We start from the raw sequence: 19,824 nt of genomic DNA on the forward strand, positions 1-19,824 counted from the left end.
TGCTCTTCTCTCTGGCTTCCTGGCTTTTAATCCCCTTTCTCCTGCTCTTCCCGCTTGCTACTTTGGGCGTCCCTGAGTTGTCTCTGCTCACCTGTAACCCTGGGGCCCTGGGTAGTGTAAATGGTCTGTGGTAAACTATTAAACTAAAGTTTAGTAGTTTGTACCCATCCAGTGGTGCCATCTTCTATAAAGATTACAGCCAAGAAAATCCTATGGAGAAGTTCTATTCTGTAACACCATGTGTCCCATTCAGTAATGACAGGTCTGGTGTTTTCCATTTGTTTATTTTAGTAAGGGTAGTTTGGGAAGGTCTCCCTGCCAAGCACAGTATTTACGCAGAGACTTAAAAGGATCTGAAGGAGTGAGGCACGTGAAGATTGCAGGGAAGCAAACTCTAGGCAGAGAGGCAGTGCCTGTATGAAGGCCTAGGACAGGGACCAGGCGAGTGTGTTTCCACACCACAAAGACCACTGTAGCCAAAGTAGTTTGGGTGCCAGAGGGTAGCAAGGGAGAAGACTGGAGAGGTACACAGGGATGCAGATCATGTAGGGACTTGGGAAGCAATATGGATATAAATGTACAAACATATTTAAAATATGTGCTTACTTAAAAGTCACTGTTGGCTAACACCTGATTTTTTTGGCTTGAGTAAGTGTGTTACTCGTTTGTCCGACCAGAATGCAAGAAACCTGTCCAGGGTAATAACATATAAACGTCCACAGTAATCACTAATAGCAGGGTCACAATATCTGACCTAGGCATGCAAGATCCAGCCACCAATGGAACACCATCCAGAGAAACAAGAACTTTCATGTACACTCAGATGACTTTTTCCTGAATCTTTATAGCAACTTGTCCCCTGCCCAGTCAGACTTGGAGGTCACCTGTATTTTCACTAACCAGTGGTATGTGACCCAACCAGAGATTAATTAGACTGTGAAAACAACTGTTTACTGTATCTTGCTTGTTTCAGCTGGAAACGAATTTGATCAGAGTCTGATTATTGTTATGCCTTGATCTCTTAGCTAAAAAGCTAGTGTGGTAGTTAAGGTTGTATGTCAACTTGGCTTGGCCTGGTTTTGAGAGGCTGGGCAGCTGGTGGTAGTTATTCCCCGTGACGAGACTGGCAATCAATTCCATGGCAGAATCTGCTGTGAGCAGATGAGTAGCTGCTTTAAGGATGTGGTCTGCTTCTTGTATGTAAGGAGAAGCTTTGAGAATGGTCTATAACTTATGGCATGTGGACGAGTCATTGTTCAGCAGCCTGCCATGCCGCCCTGCCGATCTTGGGACATTTTCTGGACTTGAATCAATGGCTTGCTGTGTGGTTTGGTAATATCAAGACGGTGCCTTGTTACTTGTCAACCTTGGGTTTGTCAGCTTCAGCAGCCAACAGCTGCCTGAGTGAAGAAAAGCCTCTAGTTTCAGTGGGCTGAGAGCAGGAGATAGAGCTGAAGCCCAAGGTCGAGGGGCTTTCACTCAGCCCCTAGACCCTGGCACTTTGAACTTGGACTTCTGGCCTCCAAAACTTAAGAGAATAAATTTTTGTTTATTCGAGCCATGCATGTGTGGGTATTTTTGTTAGAGCAGCACTAGAGGTAACCAAAACAGCTAGTAATACCTTTCACAGAGCTAAATCACTTGCCTTCTGTTTTCCAACCATGTAAACCTCATTCAGCTAAGGATAACTCAATGTCATATTTATAGGCTAACAGAAATAGTGACTCTGATATAAATCAAAAGGGAATTTAATAAAATTCACCCATTTTTAATAGTTTAAAAATTCTATCAGGAATATTCTTCCTTAATATGATAATGATAAATACCTCTCAAACAAAAAGCAACATGATAGTCACTGTGAAAAAAACTCTGCATGAGTTCCTTTAAATCTAGATAGAAAACGCATTATCGGTATCCTCAGCTATCCATTCCAGACACTGGAGAAGTTCTTGCTAATGCAATGAGAGAAACAAAGGAATCACCGGAAAGAAAAGATTACTTGAAAGATGACAAGATAGAATTCAAACAGAAGTTACCAGAGCTCCCTCACAATAGCTACATGTCATGGAAAAGTAACTGCATTTCACATGACGAGGGTTGATATCTAATAAATTAGAAGATTCAAATTTCCAAGCAAGAAGAGAGCCTCAATAAGTAAAGAATAGACAATTCACATTTGAAACCTCCAACTTCTGAGATCTGAAAAGAATGCTTCTTTTGCAAAACACAGCTTAACACAAAATCCACACTACTTTGATTCTTTTCCCTTTGAAAAATTTATGATTATCAAAAAACAGAAAAAAATTAAAAATATATGAAATACTTAAATCAACCTTGGTTTGTTTTACCTTTAAGTGGAACATGCAGGCATGAGCTGCTAAAAGATGTATGCTATAGGTAATTGTGAAGTACAGTGAAACCTGTGAGAGCGGGAACTTGACAGGACTGCCTTATTTTTCTAGGTCTCACAAGTTCTAGTGGAAAATACTTGAGTTTTCTTTCTCTGACAAGTTTTTGCCTTATACACGTTCTGGCTTTTGTAGATTTTACTGTATCTTCTACAGTAAAATGAATGACAGAAAAGTGGTAAGACTACAACTCACCAAAGGCAGAAAACTTGTGAGACCCAGAAAAGTAAGACAGTCATATCAAGTTCCAGCTCTAGCTGGTTGGACTGTATTTGAGTTTACCTTCTCTGACAGGTTTCTACCTTACATAAGTTCTAGATTTTGCAGGTTTAATGTACAACAAAATATTTTCTGATGTATTTTAGATTAAGCATGTTCCACAACTGAAAATCTTTTCCAAGAAGAGTTCTGCAACATAACTAAGTACCAAGCACTGGTAAGTCAAAAACCAACGTCTAAAAAACCTAAAGTCAATCTACAAGTATTCAAGCATCACCTCAGATTAGTTTTGAAATTATAAGAAGACTGGATAGAAGGATCACATTTTGGCTGGTATGTGAAAATCATATATTTTAAAGAAATTATTCTTTATCATCTGTCAATACTAGAACATTACGTAAAAAACACTGTTTACATACCGGTCCTTCCACAAGAGATGAGAGCACTTCATCCCACAGCTTCTGGTTGTGACGATCTTCTCGGATCAGATGTTGCTGTTGAGGGGTGAGCTGGAAAGCCTCAACTGCTTCTGCTGAGTCTGATGCCTTGACCACTTTGGAGGCACTTGGACACTCATCTAGATTTTTTAAAAAATACATCAGCAGACTTACAGATATTTCTAAGTAGAAATATGAAGCAAATGTGTTAACCAGTGCCAGTAATGTTTAGTAGGATGATAGTCCACATAAAGCAGCATCTACCATGGATTTTAAGATATTTTATTTGCTGCTGTTTAGGCTCTGACACTATCAAAATACACAAAAAGACCCATTCACTCCTCCCCCCAACCCCCCAACCCCCAAAAATCACTTTCACTTTGCTCTTAATGTATTATGAGTCTCTCAATTAATTCTCCTGATTAGAAACTATGTTATTAGGCTTTATCCCCTGCAATCATTACCCACCATCTGGATTAGGCCTTTTTGAGTTTTCACTGGTCTGTTTCTTTGACTGTCCTTTCGTCTTCTTCCCTTCCTTATCTGAAGGATAACCTGCTGGATACTGATGAGGAAAAAGTACAATGTAGATTTAAGCTTCACAGAGAGGGATGGTCTTAGATACTGATGAGAAACTTTAAAAAAAGGAGAGGATAGGAGTCGCCTATGCTTTTATCCCTAAACTGAAAGATTTTATATAAAAGAAGTAGACATTTAAAGACCAAGAATTCACAGAAGACTATTAAAATTCCAAATTCAGTGTAAAAACATACAGCTTTGATTCTGAGATATTTTATAACACAATCACCTTTCCAGGACTCATAGTTTCAGATCTAAGAGATCAAAGGTAAAGTCTGCAGGACCTGTGACTATATATGGCTTGAACAGTTTGAGGAAGTGATAGAAAGTAGAATCCAGATAAGAAGGTAAGTGAAGATCAATCATAGAGCACAATAAATGATATTTATATAGATGGATTTATACTAAATTGTGGGGTCAATCTAACAAAAAACGGAGGGGCAATTTTCTCATCTTTCCAAGTTACAGGGAAAAGAAACATTGAGAAGACCTAACAGCACTAAATTGCTGAATTCTCTATCAGATAAGGGTAAGATTTTAAGGAATAAAAGTCAGCTTGTTAACCTTACTCTTTACTGGCTAACACACACACACACACACACACACATATTCCATGCATTGTGATAATGCTCATATCTAAAGCTCATCATGCTTCAGGCCTCATCAGTCATATTATTATATGCTTCTGTTCATAGTTTTAAATCTAATCTATTTAGAACAATACTCTGCTGAACTGTGGCATCTGAAAAAGCTTTTAAAAATGAATCTGACATAATTTTTTAAAAACTATTTAGTTATTAAAAGTATTATTTTAGTACTTATTTTAACAGCTGATGAGTATCAAGGAAATAATCAATTCCATGTGTTTAAAAAGAACAAAAACAGAATCAGACTTGCACTGGAAGACGCACACTCACCTGCCTGGTGGCCAGACACTTGCCCATAGTTCAGCCCCTATGCATGCAGGGTTGGCAGAGCCAGGGGAATGATAAAGTGGGTAGGAAGCACAGCAATGGGGAATGGCGGGGATGAGCTCAAACCGTGCTTGGAAGTCACTGTCAGGGAAGTCTAGGGTGTATAGGCAGAAGGGGGAATACAGCCATACCATCCACTATGCACACAAACTAGCAACGTCTTATGGATCAACAGCTGAGCATGGGCAAAGTGGGGGCGAGGGGGAGGCAAAGCACTAGAGATGGTGACAGGGCAGGGAAGCAGCTTTGAGGTGGGGAGAGAAAAGGGGTGAGGAAAAGTGAGAAGGGCAAAAAGCAGACCACCCTTATATGCCACCGCCCTCCTCCCCCTACCAGCAATAAATCCCCAGGTCCCTAGGATAAATGCCCCTTCTCAAGGTCTCCTAATCTAAAGTTTACTTATCCCTTTTCCTTACACTTTAAGGCATCTCCAAATGAAGTGGAAATATTTTACTTTTTATTGATAAGCTTGGCCCTTCTCAAGCACAACTCTGGGTCCTAGGGAAGTCTGATGCCTAGGATGCTACGCTTTATTTTTTTACTCTTCTCCTTCTGAACACATACTTGGTCCCCTTCCTCACCCCTTATAGTCCACCCATCAATTGCCGTGGGTTAGATCCAGAGTTAAAGCACATAGATAGTACAGAGCTATACATCTTTAAGAACATACAAGTGGACTAGACAAATGTAATCTAACCTGTAAACGGAGACACAATCTCCTCGACCGTTCTATTCCTTCTGAGGTCCAAGGAGCAGGTTCAACATCATCTCTTCTTAAAAGATAGCGCCAAACCAAGAATCCATGACTTGATGAAATCTCTGGCCAGTATTTCACCACCTAAATCATATTATATCAGTACTACTTTGAGATTTAAAGTTTAGACTTACTTATAATGTCATAATAATGTTAGTGGCTGAAATAAAAGTGCCAGAACTAAATACCACTTCAAAAGATACTCGCTTTGCTGTAAGAGTAGTAAATTAAGAATATTCACAATATTGCTCTGACCATATTTCATATTAAGACAATTCTCAGGGAAGTAAAGAGTGCTATTAATATGGTATACTAACAAGGTTATACTCATTAACTGAATTTTGCACACTGGGTAGAAAAATTATAGTAATTTTTTGTTGTTGTTATGTGCCGTCGAGTCGGCCCCGACTCATAGCGACCCCTCCTTGGGTTTTCGAGGCAGTATCACTACGGAAGTAGGATTGCCCAACCTTCCTTCCGAGGAGTGGCTGGTGGGTTTGAACCGCCAGCCGTCTGGTTAGCAGGCAAGTGACTTAGCCACTATGCTACCAGAGCTCCTATAGCTGGCCCTATTTTTCAAACAATTATTTTCGACAATATAATATGCCCTGCTTTGTAACTCTATTAGAATCATATCATTCTGAAAGGGTACATAAGAATACAGACCTACAACGGCAAGTTACCAAAATGGTTTTATCACAGATAATCTATCCATGTAAAAATTTTTTCCCCAAATACAATCCAGCTCTTAGGCATGTAAGCCTAAAATTAAAAGTACCGAAGTCCTGAGCTCACTTTGTGTATCTCTTACATTTCCAGAAAAAGTAGAAGTATCAATCAAGGTGGCTTTCTCTCTTTCCCACCCCCAGTAGTTCCCTTTGGCAACCCTGACTTGAAAGCCCGGGAAGAATGACTAACAAGATGTCATGCCAGATAGAGCACCTTATAAATGCCATCATATCTGTTGCCTTCTTCAGGAGCATATTTGCTGATCTTCCTCCCTTTAAAACTGCGTATCACTCTGACTGGCTTACCAGCTCTCCAATTCCGAGACTCTGCTCCAATTTTATCATCCAATGGAGCATCACAGTTTAGGGCCAATGCCCTAAAAAAATAAAACAAAGTCTTTATACCAAGTAATTTTTCTTCAAGTATATAATCGAATCATTAGCTCAATTAAAAGGTGAATTATGCCTTACCTGATGGTTAAGATTCTATGATTCTTTCCATATTATTCCAGATAATAGGATTATGCTTTCCCCCACCAGCAGAGAAGACAAATCAGTTTTCTGATGTCACCCCCAAGCCAGGGGATTGGTTCTCAGATAGCCTGTAGGGTTCTTCTGAAAGTAATAACATCTGTGCCACGTATAATAGAAAACAACTAAAAATACATGGAATTTTCTTTAAGTAACGTTTGTTCAGGGGAGGGAGAATGTTGGAAAACTAAAGCAAGTTATTTTTTGAAGGGAGTGAGGTAAATTGCTGGAATAATGTAGAAAGAAATCCAGAAAAATAAATGTTAGCAAGGTACAAATGCCCTTTCTAGGTCTACTTTCCACATCCCAGGCAATAAAGATTCCTTAAAAGTTAGAAGATTATTAAGAACAAGTTTAATATGAGAACACCCTTTGAAAGACTCCAGTAAAAGAGAAATTTAAATAAAAAGGAGGCATCCAAATGCCTGTGCTAAATTGTGACAATAAGACTTTAAAGACTTGACAGCTTGCGATCACTGTATTTTACTGATTACACAAGGTCAAGAAGAAACAGAGCTGGAAGCAGCATCTGACTTAGCTGAAACTTTCCTGCAAGTACACTCATTTACTAGTAATTAAAAAGCAAGAGCATTAGGTATTAAAAGATCTTTCTTGGGAGAACTTAATCCTACCAAAGAAATCAGGATCTGTTTAAATTAATATTTTCCCTCTAAGACACCTACTTCTAATTTACATCAAAAGAAAACATAGAGAACACATTAAGTTTTTTTTTTTTTTTTTTAAATTAGTATAACCAATTTAGCAAAATCAATTAAGATACAAAATACCTTTTCTGGGACAGTTCTTTTTATGCAGGCTCAAATAAAAAAAAAATATGCCATAAGACAATGATTAACCACTGAAAAGAAATCTCTTGACCACAGGTGTATTTTTAAAGTAAATGAACTTAGAGAAGTGTTTCATTGTGGTCAAGGAGTTAGAAAGCTTACAAAGCTATCTTTTTTTAAAAAAAAAAAAAAAAACAACACAAAGGGAGCTGCATTAAAATATGATAGAAAAAATATATAGCCATCAACTCTATGTCTTATATATGGAATACTTGTTGAGATATACATACTTCATCTCCTTTAAGAGCTAGGGTAAGTGCTACCTTTATGCCACTGGGTAAAATGCTTTAGTTCACAGGTTCTTTCAGTCATGACTGCCACCACTAACTGGCACTGTTGACTCACTTCTGGCTTCAGATAAGGACACAGGCTGTTCAGGTATTTCAATCAAATCCAAGGGGATGAAACTCGGCAAAACAGCAATAAGGCTCTTCCATTACTCTACCTGCAGCTCAACCAACTAGTTATCTTTAACTTCCCTAATAAAGGTTGGCCAGGTTACCTTGCTACCTTCTTTAATTTCTTAAAGTGGAAGAGCTGGGAAGAAATAGGAATAGAAACAAGAAATAGGTGTCAAACTACCTCTGAGCTGATAAACAAAAGTGAATTGGGCCATACACTAATCGAGAAAGGATAAGGGCCTTCACCTTATGTTTTCATGTTTTATAAGACATACAGGTAGGCCAAAGGATCTTACAGTCACAGGACATATTTACAGCTTAATGTATAAACTACCCGTCAGTGTATTAATATCTCTCTGATAATTCTGAATTGTTTTGAGCTACTATTTTCTTTTCACCATCTTCCCTTTACAGTAAACATTTTCATTGCTTGTCAGTAATTTTCTAAACCAACTGTAACATACGGTATAATAGATGGTATAACAAAGAATGGGGCATACTTTATTATTCAAAAACTTCAGTCCACCATGGACATTACATGTGTGGATTAGTTATAAAGATGTCTCATCCAAGCAAAGTAATCTATTATAATCAAAGGGAAAATAAAACTTTCAGATTTGACAATTTGAAAAAGCCCTTTTCCAAATTCAAGATACATTTTCACTGACAGAACCACATCAAAATATTTCTAACAACTTTTAAGATCATTCCTCCAGAAGAGCTGGAGGTCTCTAGCTCATTTTTGCTAGAAAAAAGACAAGTAAGGGACTCACTCCTGCCTTGGGAATGTTTTCACCAGCAAATCTGACCTGTCTCCTCTGCTGGTTCAGTAAAATAATCCTACTGTCAGAAATAATATAGAAGGAAGACATGGAAACAGAGATTCTATGTAACCTGATAAGCAATAAAGTCTTAAAAACATACTGTAATCATTTTTCACTTCACACACTAATCAGAAATTAAGGGAATACTGCTTAAAATTGACAGAATTAGACTCAAGGAAGTGGATAAGTTGGCTTCTATTCAATCAACCCACAAAATACCTTTAATAATAAAAAGCAAAAAATTTTCAGCTTTACAAAATGACCAAACAATGACCAGTATATGACAAGTTAAAATGTAGTAATTGTTATCCGATGGTTTGGGTTGCTTAATGTATTATTAATATTGCTATTAGCATACATTCATAAAATCAACATTTCAAAGTTATTAAATTTTCTGTTACCACGGGAGGTAGAGTATCATTATTTCCACAAAATAAAAAGCCAGTGCATGGTGGCCCCAGTGATACCTTAAGGTGACTTAGTTAGACAATGTAACTTTTGTAACTCACCAAACATTTCCTTTTAGAACATTTAAAAGACATCTCATTAGTATCCTAAAAGCACCTGAATGCTGATCCGATCAAGTTATCTGATGTTTCGCTTATGCCCATAGAAGTGATACCAGCATATAACCCCATTTCACATTAGTGAACCTCCTCTAAAGGGAGTTTGTCACTTTAACAATTATGAATCTCTGGCCTATGGTACAGAAGATAAGACACCTTCTGCTCACTTTCACTTGAAAATGTGTAAGGCTCCTTTCCTTTAAAGGTGTCAATGTGTAATGTAAGATTGGGAAATATGCCATTAAGAAATAATCTATAATACGTTAGAATGCTTATAAACAATTATATAATCAGGTATGGGATTTGAATTTTAGATCCTTTTAACTCCCAATTAAAACTCTCCCCTGCAATTAACTTAAAAAGTGTAAGTCCCATAATCAAATTTTTATTTTATGCAAAGCCCATGTTCTAAAGACTCTTAAGTTTATTTACCAACTCTAACAACGAAGAGTACCTGTTCATGTTTGTCAGTGTCTGATCCGCTGATGGGGCACCAATCCTTTTATTACCAGCAAGGTTTTTACCACCACTCCCAGTGTATGTGAACTCATCCCCTCGGTCCTGTAGGAGAAGATTTTCTCCATTAACACAGTTTTACCACTTCTTGTTTCAGAGTCAGAACATTTGTTTAGGATGCTATGCCTAGTATCTACCAGTTAAGGCAAAATTAAAATTCCATCTTGTGTGCTGTATACCTTCAAGTTACATAACTTGATCCAAAGCTTCCAATCTGAAGTTATAGTTTCTACCACCTCCAGAGGTGGCTACTCTCATGTATAGCCAAATAATCTACATAACGCTAAAAGAGGTCCTATGAGTTGGAAATACTGTATTTCATTTAATTGAAAGTTATTAAAATAAACTTATCAATACTAGTTTGTAGGTTCTTTAATAAACATTCTATAACTGAATTCTCCACCATATATTTGTTTGCTGCTAAATCTCAAAACCTAAAGTTGACATTATGTTTTATAAAGCAACTTTACCTAAAAACCTCACATTAAACTTTTAACACTTAGTAAGTTCCCCACACATTTCACATTCTAAGGGTTCCCACATCTACATTCGAGGGAACAATCAACTACCATAAAAACAGTAGAGGACAGAGGACTCCCTGAGACTATCATCTTGAGACACTCTTTAAACCCAGAACTGAGCCTACTCTGAGATAATGTTTTAGCAAAATTGCAGAGCGGCACACAAAATAAAGGCTATTACGTGTAAGACTGGTGCTGTACATAAAAATCATCTGTATGAAACCAAAAGATCAACAATTGCTCAAAAGAGAGCAGGGAAACTAGAATACTGGAAATGGAACAAATAGAACACAAAGAGAATGCTGACTTGTGATAAATGTACCTAATGCTATTGAACAATTTGCGTGGAAATTACCAAATGGGAATCTAACCTGCTATGTAAACTTTCAACAAAAATCCAATAAAGTATTTTTTTTAAAAAAAAGTGTGGAAAAGAATTTGAAAATAGTATAAAGTATCTAACTGGAAAAAAAAAAGCTGGAATATTTCTATAGTGTCTACACATTTATAGGCTGGCCTTAAGTCTCTGATTCAATACTCAAAATAAATTGAGAAAAGAAACTATTAGTACACAAATTAATGCTAGTAACACTAGCTTTGTTGTTTTGTGTCGTCTGACTCATAGCGGCCCCTCCCTCCTTGGCTTTCTGAGGCAGTATAACTATGGAAGTAGATTGTCCCATCTTCCTTCCGAGGAGTGACTGGTGGGTTTGAACCGCCAGCCTTCTGGTTAGCAGTCAAGTGCCTTAGACACTACACTACCAGAGCTCCTAACACTAGCTAAATAATGTTATTTTTCAATACAAGATCACTTTAATCCATTCACATTGACCTTAAAAAAATGAGGATTTTCCTACTAAATATAGGTTTTCCCCACTATCCAAAAGCAAAACATTCCAAATGAAAGCTTTTATAAGCTGAAATGGCATAAAACAATTATCATAAATTTGTATTAGAAATTTTTTTGAGCATTTCCAGACCCAAAAAATAATCTACCAAATCATATCAAGTAACACAATAAAACCTAAAATAACACTAACGTAGTAGTGTGTTCACACTGTTCAAAGCTATGGTGGCTTGATGCTGAGTGTAGTTTTTGAGGAAGAAGCTAGGAGACACCACTCTCACTGCTCAGGGTGCGCACTGCCTCTTCAACAGCTTGCTGCAAAACAAACACTGAATGCTGGTTTTGTTTTTCACCTTTTTTGCGAAAGTGAAAATCCTCTTCCAATTTTTTGGGGTTAGCGAAACAGATACTAATGTAGGTCTTTTGTAAAAGTGAAGTGGCATAAAGTGAACCTTTGAAAACCAGGGGATAATTGTAATTGCTTATTACAAAATTCAATTATTGGCATTTTATTTTTCCTCACTATTAAAAGCCATAACTAAAATTCCACAGTTTGAAAAGTGTTTTTTGCGTTCAAAAACTTCTAATTCACATTTTATTGATCCAATAAAAATGGATACCACACTTAGGTCTTTGTTTTAAAGAATAAGGCATTAGGCTATTTCATCTTTAATGTATATTCCATTATAAGGAATTCTAATAAATAAATAAGTAGATCTAGAACCATCCAGAACACTTCTTAAATTTATCAAAACTGAGTTTTCCAGCTTTCGAGCTTGGAGCTAGCATGCTGTGATATGGCATCAAGATCAGGATCATCAGTAGATATGGGACATATTATGGTACCTCTCTCAGGAAAATAGTGAAAGAAAACTGAAATCAGCAAACATGCCAAGTACATTTGCTCCTTCTGTGGCAAAACCAAAATGAAGAGATGAGGTGTGGGGATCTGGCAGTCAGGTATCTGAACGAAAACAGCAGTTGGTGGTGTGTGGACCTATACCTACATCTCTGTGGTCACAGTAACAATGGCCATCAGAAGACTGAAGGAACTAAAAAACCAGCTGGAAATATCTCTAGCCTGAATTAAATGGGGGAATTTAGGTAACAAAGGGGAAAAAATTTTCCAAATGGTATCCTGATTGATTTCATAATACCATATTCATAACCACCTCAATTTTTAAAGCTATCATTTTGGTGATGCTAAAAAAGAAACATTTCTGATTATTCTTCAAGCTGCAAATAATCAAGTAAACATGGTTAAAATTCTATACCACTAACTCATCTGTACTTCAACCTTAAAACTAACAAAAAAATTTTAATTATCAACAGGGAAATAAGGAACTGGTAGACTATCAGAACCCACCACTATTCTTTCAGATTCACTTAGTTTTTCCTATGGAAAAATGATCAGCCTCAACTGGTCACACTTTCTAGTCTGTGACCCACTGAGCTGTGCCTGTGAGGCAGTAGTATGAGCAAGGCTACTCCGAGGAAGAACATGCACAGAGTGCAATCTACACGGGGTCCAGTGCTGCCCCAAGGAACTCAATGCGCCATCTATTTCCCAATCTCTACTCTTCTCCCAAGTTCCTAAAGTTGTAAGATGAATACTCCCATTCCTGCCATCACCTTTATCAAGTACTTAGTACTTGAAGATCAGGAGACCTTCATCCCAATCTTCTCTTCAACTTCCCCTAAAAACTAAATCACCCTAAAACAAAATTAAGATCATTAAACTTTTCCCAGAAGCTTTTAGTAATCCCTGACTAACCCAAAGTATGTTGAGGGTTATTTGTATACTGAACAAATAATCAAGAGACTATTTGAAGAACACGGCATCAGGAATGGAGGAAGACTCACTAACCACTTGCCATAAGCGGATGACACAACCTTGCTTGCTGAAAGTGAAGACTTGAAGCATTTACTGATGAACATCAAAGACTACAGCCGTTAGTATGGATTATACCTCAACATAAAACAAACCCTCACAGCTGGGCCAATCAGCAATCATGACAAATGGAGAAAAGATTGAAGTTGTCAAGGATTTCATTGTTTTGGGATCCACAATCAATATCCATGGAAGGAACAGTCAAGAAATCAAATGAGGTATTGCATTGGGTAAATCTGTTGCAAATGACCTCTTTATAAAGTGTTAAAGATCAAAGATGTCACTATGAAGACTAATATGCCATGGCTGTCTATAGTCATCTGCATGTGAAAGCTGGACAGCAAATAAGGAAGACCACAGAAGAACTGATGCATTTGAATTGTGGTTTGGTGAAAAACATTAAATATACCAGACTGCCTGAAGAATGAGGATCTCTGTCTTAGAAGAAGTACAGCAGGAATGCTTCTTAGAAGTGAGAATGGCCAGACCTCGTCTCTTGTATTTTCATGATGTTATCAAAGGGATCAGTCCCTGGAGAAAGATATCATGCATGGTAAAGTAGAGGGTGAGCAAAAAAGGGGAAGACCTTCAATGAAATGGACTGATACAGTGGCTGCATGCAATGATGGGCTCAAGAATGGCAATGACTATGAGGATGGTACAGGGCTGGGCAACGTTTGATTGTGTTGTACAAAGGGTTGCTATTGAGTTAGAACTGACTTGACAGCTACTACTAACCAGGAACCCCAAAGCATTATTTCCTTAGCTTGACATTCATGGCTGTCTACAGTACAGTTCTGTTTTTTTAGCCAGCTTCTCCCTCATAATATCCCTTACCAGTTAAATCAATTACTGTCAAGTTGATTCTGACTCAGTGACCCCATGCATGCAAATCAGAACTGCTCCATAGGGTTTTCAAGGCTGTGACCTTTCAGAAATTAATTGCCAGGTCTTTTTTCCAATACGTCTCTGGATAGGTTCAAAACACCAACCTTTTGGTTAGTAGTTGAGTGCTTATCCATATAAACCAAGAAACTCCTAGTACTCCTAACATGTCTGCAAAACTGGGTACTACCCCCACTACTGATAATACCTACCTAGCACTTACTGTGTGCATGGAATCGATCAGGCTAAGGACTGTATGTATGAGTAATTCATTTAACCTTCATATCAACCCTTTATAGTAGTATTTTATGCTCTATTTTACAGATGAAGCAGAGGTTCAATAACTTGTCTGAGGTCACACAGCTAAATAAGGCATGGCAAAAGACACAAACCAAGACAGCATGGCTCCAGAGTTTCCTTTGGATCACTGAAAAAACTAATTCTCAGACCACAGTAAGATGCTGATCATCTTTATGGGTCCTCATTTCTCAAGTGAGGTTACTCAAACACAAGGCACTAAAACTAGTACTGTATTAATTCTCAAGTTACTGGGCTAAAATATTAACTAGTTTATCAGCAGGTACTCAATAGTTTCATGTCCATGTGGACAAAAAGAAGAAAGATAAACAACTCCATGAATATTTTACCAAATAAAATATTCCAGAACAGATTTTCTTCTGAACGAGAAAAAGCTTATTTAGGTTTTTCCCAACCTATTCCTGTTGCTAGACTTACCTACAATAACAGATCAAGAGGTTGAAAATGCTTACAAAATATGTTCATACCTCCCAAATATGTTAGCTGGCAATAATTATACTTACCTACAATAACAGATCAAGAGATTGAAAATGCTTACAAGATATGTTCATACCTCCCAAATATGTTAGCTGGCAATATAATTATGCCATTGTTAAAAAAGTAACATATTCCTTATACTATTTGACAGATTTTGACTATGTCTAAGTATTAACAGCTCATCAGTAAGTTTCTCCACAAATGTTTAATGTCTGACTAGTAACCATAATAAAAACATGGAAGGAAGCTACAATAATAACCACTCAACTTGGTATTCACTTTTAGTTTTACAACTGCATGTTTGACACATTCATCTGTTTAAAATAAATTTCAATAAACAATATAACTAATGTTTGAGTCCTTGCTATGTGACTGTTGCTAAGAGTTTTATATAAATTACAGCATTTAATATCAATAACTGTCCTTCTGATATAAAATGATACAATTTTTTTTTTTTCTATTCACACAGAAGGAAACTGAGGTTTACTAGAGTGAAATAATTTGGTCAGTGCCTACAACCAACGACAGAGCCATGGTAGCACAGTGCCTAAGGCACCTGACTGCTAACCAGAAGACTGGTGGTTCAAACCCACCAGCCACTCCTCGGAAGGAAGGTTGGGCAATCTACTTCCGTAGTGATACTGCCTCAGGAACCCAAGGAGGGGTCGTCAAGAGTCAGGTCCGACTCGACAGCATGTAACAGCAACAACAACAGATGCTAAAAACAAATGGTAAAGAGATGCCACGTCAAGTTCATGTGTTTTATTAGAACTTTACAAAAATTCTAAGTGCTGACTGTAACAAACTATATAATATTTCTAATAAGTAAAGCTCCAAAATATGCATGGTAAAAGAGATGCAAAGGATTAACATGAATACTTCCATTACCATATTCCTGTGCCATGTATATTTAACGTGACACTGCCCAATTTCCCTTTCTGGGAAGTAGCAAACTTGTCTACTTTTGTCTGAAAACATATTACCTACTGAGGTTCTCCAAAAGCTATTCTAATTTATCACTATAACATCTCATGAAAGCAAGCAAATAAAACCAGTGCATGGCTACACAGGAACTGGGAGACATTTAATTAGAATCATAAAAGATGGAAATCCAGAAATTTATAATCCATTTCTTTCTAGTTTCTATTGTATCTGTGTCTCTTAACTGCTTTTTGAAAATATGAAATACATAACTTAAAGCTTCAAAAACTTAAGTGACTTACCATAAAGTTAGTAATTTGGGGAAAAGATCCTCAAATACACTTTTTGAAAAGTGTCAAAAGGTTAATATTTGAATGTTGTTGTTGTTGTTGTTATGTGCCGTCGAGTCAGACCTGACTCATAGCGACCCCTCCTTGGGTTTCCGAGGCAGTATCACAACGGAAGTAGATTGCCCCATCTTCCTTCCGAGGAGTGGCTGGTGGGTTTGAACCGCCAGCCTTCTGGTTAGCACTCAAGTGCCTTAGGCACTATGCTACCAGAGCTCCTAATATTTGAATTAGTTCATGAAATTTTAAGTTCCCTTAACCACAAAAGTTGACTGCTAAAAATATCCAAATAGATTGCAATTTTCACTAATAAGTGATTCTTCCTCTGGATTAAACCATTTAAAAATAAGTATTACCAAGGAAAATATACCTGTGAATTCAGCCCTGGATGGCATTTTGTAAAATTATGTCTTTGATAGGAAGAATTTTATCTGATGAACTACATAAGCACTGTGGGAAAGCAAAGATTGATTATAATACCTGTATATTAAACTACCATTTGTAGCTGGTTATAGAACTAATGTGACTAATTTAGCAGTTACAGTCTCAATAACTCTATTTTCCTGAGAACACGTATATACATTGAACGTAGATTTTGAATGAACAAATGAACATTTCATTATGAAAACTGAAAATAAAACTATATTAGGTTACCTCCAAACAATGTACATTTTACTGTTTTAATATTTCATTTTACTGAAATGCTCCCTCATCCCTAAACTTCCTCATTAAGCTTACTGTTGTTAGATGCCATGGAGTTGGCTCTGACTCATAGCAACCCAATGTACAACAGAACAAAATATCGCCCAGTCATGGACCATCTTCACAATCCCTGCTGTACCTAAGCCCATTGCTGCAGCCACTGTGTCAACCCACTTCAATAAGGGTCTTCCTTTTTGCTAACCCTCCACTTTACCAAGCATGGTACCTTTCTCCAGGGAATGGTCCCTTCTGACAACATGACCAAAATAGGTGAGATGAAGTCTGGCCATTCTCACTTCCAAGGAGCATTGTGGCTGTACTTCTTCTAGGACAGATTTGTTTGTTCTCCTGGCAGTCCGTGGTATTTCCAGTATTCTTCATCAACACCATAATTCAAAGGCATCAACTCTTCTTCAGCCTTCCTTATTCTTTGTCCAGTTTTCACATATGTATGAGGCTACTGGAGCTCTGGTGGTGTAGTACCTGAGGGATTTGACTGCTAACCAGAAGGCTGGTGGTTCAAACCCACCAGCCACTTCTTGGAAGGAAGACTGGGCAATCTTACTTCTGTAGACATACCACCTTGAAAACCCAAGGAGGGGTCGCTATGAGTTGAACTGACGCAATGGCACCGAGTTTGGTTTTTTTTCTTTCCCAATGAGGCTACTGAAAATACTATGGCCTGGGTTAGGTGCACTTTAGTCTTCAAAGAGACATTTTTGCTCTTTAACACTTTAAAGAGGTCTTTTGTAGCAGATTTGCCCAGTGAAATATGATGTCTGATTGCTTGACTGCTGCTTCCATTGGTGCTGATTGTGGAACCAAGTAATATGAAGTCTTTGACAACTCCGATCTTTTCTCCATTTAACACAATGCTGCTTACTGGTCTAGTGAGGACTTTTGTTTTCCTTAGGTAGAGGTATAACCCATACCACAAGACTGGAGTCATCAGTAAGTGCTTCCAGTCATCTTCACTTTCAGCAAGCAAGGCTGTGTCATCTGCATAATGCAGGTTAGAGTCTTCCTCCAATTCTGATGCCAGGTTCTTCTTCATGCAGTACAGCTTCTCAGATTATGTGCTCAGCATACAGAATGAATGAGTATGGTGAAAGGATACAACCCTAATCACATCCCTTCTGGTATTAAACCATGCAGTATCCACTTGTTCTGTTTGAACAACAGCCTCTGGGTCTATGTACAGGTTCCTAATGAGCATAATTAAGTGTTTTGGAATTCCCGTTTTTTGTAATGTTATCCACAATTTGTTACGATCCACACAGTCACATACCTTTGTATAGTCAACAAACCACAAGTAAACATCTTTCTGATATTCTTTACTTTCAGCCAAGATACATCTCACATCAGCAATGACATCCCTCATTCCACATCCTCTTCTGAATCCAGCTTGAATTTCTGGAAGTTCCCTGTTAATATACCACTGCAATCATTTTTTATTTATCTTCAGCAAAATTTTACCTGCATATGATATTGTTTGATAATTTCCACATTCTGTGGGATCACTTTTCTTTGGAATGGGTACAATTATGGATCTCTTCCAGTCAGTTGGCCAGGTAGCGTCTTCCAAATTTCCTGACAAAGACGAGTAAGTGGCTCCAGTGCAGCATCCATTTGTTGAAGCATCTCAATGGGTGTTCTGTCAATCCCATGAGCCTTGTTTTTTGCCAATTCCTTCAGAGAAGCTTCAACTTCTTCCTTCCAATACTATGGGTTCCTCATCATATGCCACACACTGAAATAGATGAACATCGACCAACTCTTTTTTGTACAATGACTCTGTGTATTCCTTCCATCTTCTTCTGATGCTTCCTGCATTGTTCACAATTTTGCCCATAGAATCTCTCAATATTGCAACTTGAGGCTTGATACTTTTCCTCAGTTCTTTCAGCTTGAGAAACACCAAGAATGTTCTCACTTTTGGTTTTCTAACTCCAGGTCTTTGCACATTTCATTATAATAATTTACTCTGTCTTCTCAAGCTGTTGTTTGAAATCTTCTGTTCATCTCATTTAGCTTGTCATTTCTTGTATTTGCTTTAGCTACTCTCCATTCAAAGGCAAGTTTCAGAATCTCTTCTAACATCCCTTTTGGTCTTTTCTTCCTTCCCTGTCGTTTGAATGACCTTTTGTTTTCATTCATGTATGATGTTCTTGATGTCATACCACAATTCTGGTTTTTGGTCAATGGTGTTCAATGTATCAAATCTATTCTTCAGATAGTCTCTAAATCTGTGGGACAGAACCAAGGTCATATTTATTTTTGGCACTCGTGGACTTGTTTTAATTGTCTTTAACTTCAAGTCGAATTTGCATATGAGCAATTGATGGTGTATTCCAGTCAGCTCCTGGCCTTGTTTTGGCTGAAGATATTGAGCCTCTCCATCTGCTCTTTCCACCGATATAATCGATCTGACTCTTGTGTGTTCCATCTGGTAAGGTCTCTGTATATAGCTGCCATTTATGTGTGGAAAAAAGATATTTGCAGTGAGTAAGTCATTGGTCTTGCAAAATCCTATCATGCAATCTCTGGCATCATTTCTACCACCAAGGCCCTATTTTCCTACTACTGGCCCTTCTTCTTTATTTTCAACTTTCACATTCCAATCACCAGTAATAATCAATGCATCCTGATTGCATGTTGGGTCAATTTCATACTGCAGAAGTTGGTAAAAATCTTCAATTTCCTTATTTTTGGCTTTCATGGGTGGTACATAAATTTGAATAGTTTTAACTAATCTTCCTTTTAGGCATATATGATTTTTATCCTATCACTGACAGCACTGTACTTCAGGACAGATCTTGAAACACTCTTTGTGACAATGAATGCCATGCCATTCCTCTCCAATTTGTCATTCCTGGCATAGATCATATGATGGTCTGATTCAAAATGGCCACCACCAGTCTATTTCAGCTCACTAATGCCTAGGATACTGATGCTTATTTTTGGTGACTTGCAATTTCCCAAGTTCATACTTCATACATTCCATGTATAACAGAGGAGCAGTCAGCTGCAGGGATCCAGGTGAGGAGAGGGATCTCAGGCACACCCAAAGCAGCAGGATGGGAGAGTGGGAGAAAGAGGATTAAAAGCCAGGAACCCAGACAGAGGAGCA

At 37.7% G+C, this 19,824-nt stretch overlaps 1 protein-coding gene across 1 annotated transcript in view; it reads right to left on the reverse strand.

Moving 5' to 3' along the window:
- Positions 1-19,824, reverse strand: part of UHRF2 (ubiquitin like with PHD and ring finger domains 2) — a 196,825-nt gene that overhangs the window by 10,549 nt on the left and 166,452 nt on the right. Inside the window, exons 10-14 of the mRNA XM_007946320.2 lie at positions 9,724-9,830; positions 6,314-6,476; positions 5,315-5,455; positions 3,533-3,629; positions 3,047-3,204 (exon numbers count right to left, since the gene is read on the reverse strand). Of these exons, the coding sequence (XP_007944511.1) occupies positions 3,047-3,204; positions 3,533-3,629; positions 5,315-5,455; positions 6,314-6,476; positions 9,724-9,830 (666 nt within the window). The remainder of the gene's footprint in view (positions 1-3,046; positions 3,205-3,532; positions 3,630-5,314; positions 5,456-6,313; positions 6,477-9,723; positions 9,831-19,824) is intronic.

Source organism: Orycteropus afer, unplaced genomic scaffold, assembly GCF_000298275.1.
Source record: "Orycteropus afer afer isolate SDZICR_OR568_19922 unplaced genomic scaffold, OryAfe1.0 scaffold00156, whole genome shotgun sequence".
In the NCBI taxonomy this organism is placed as follows: domain Eukaryota; kingdom Metazoa; phylum Chordata; class Mammalia; order Tubulidentata; family Orycteropodidae; genus Orycteropus; species Orycteropus afer.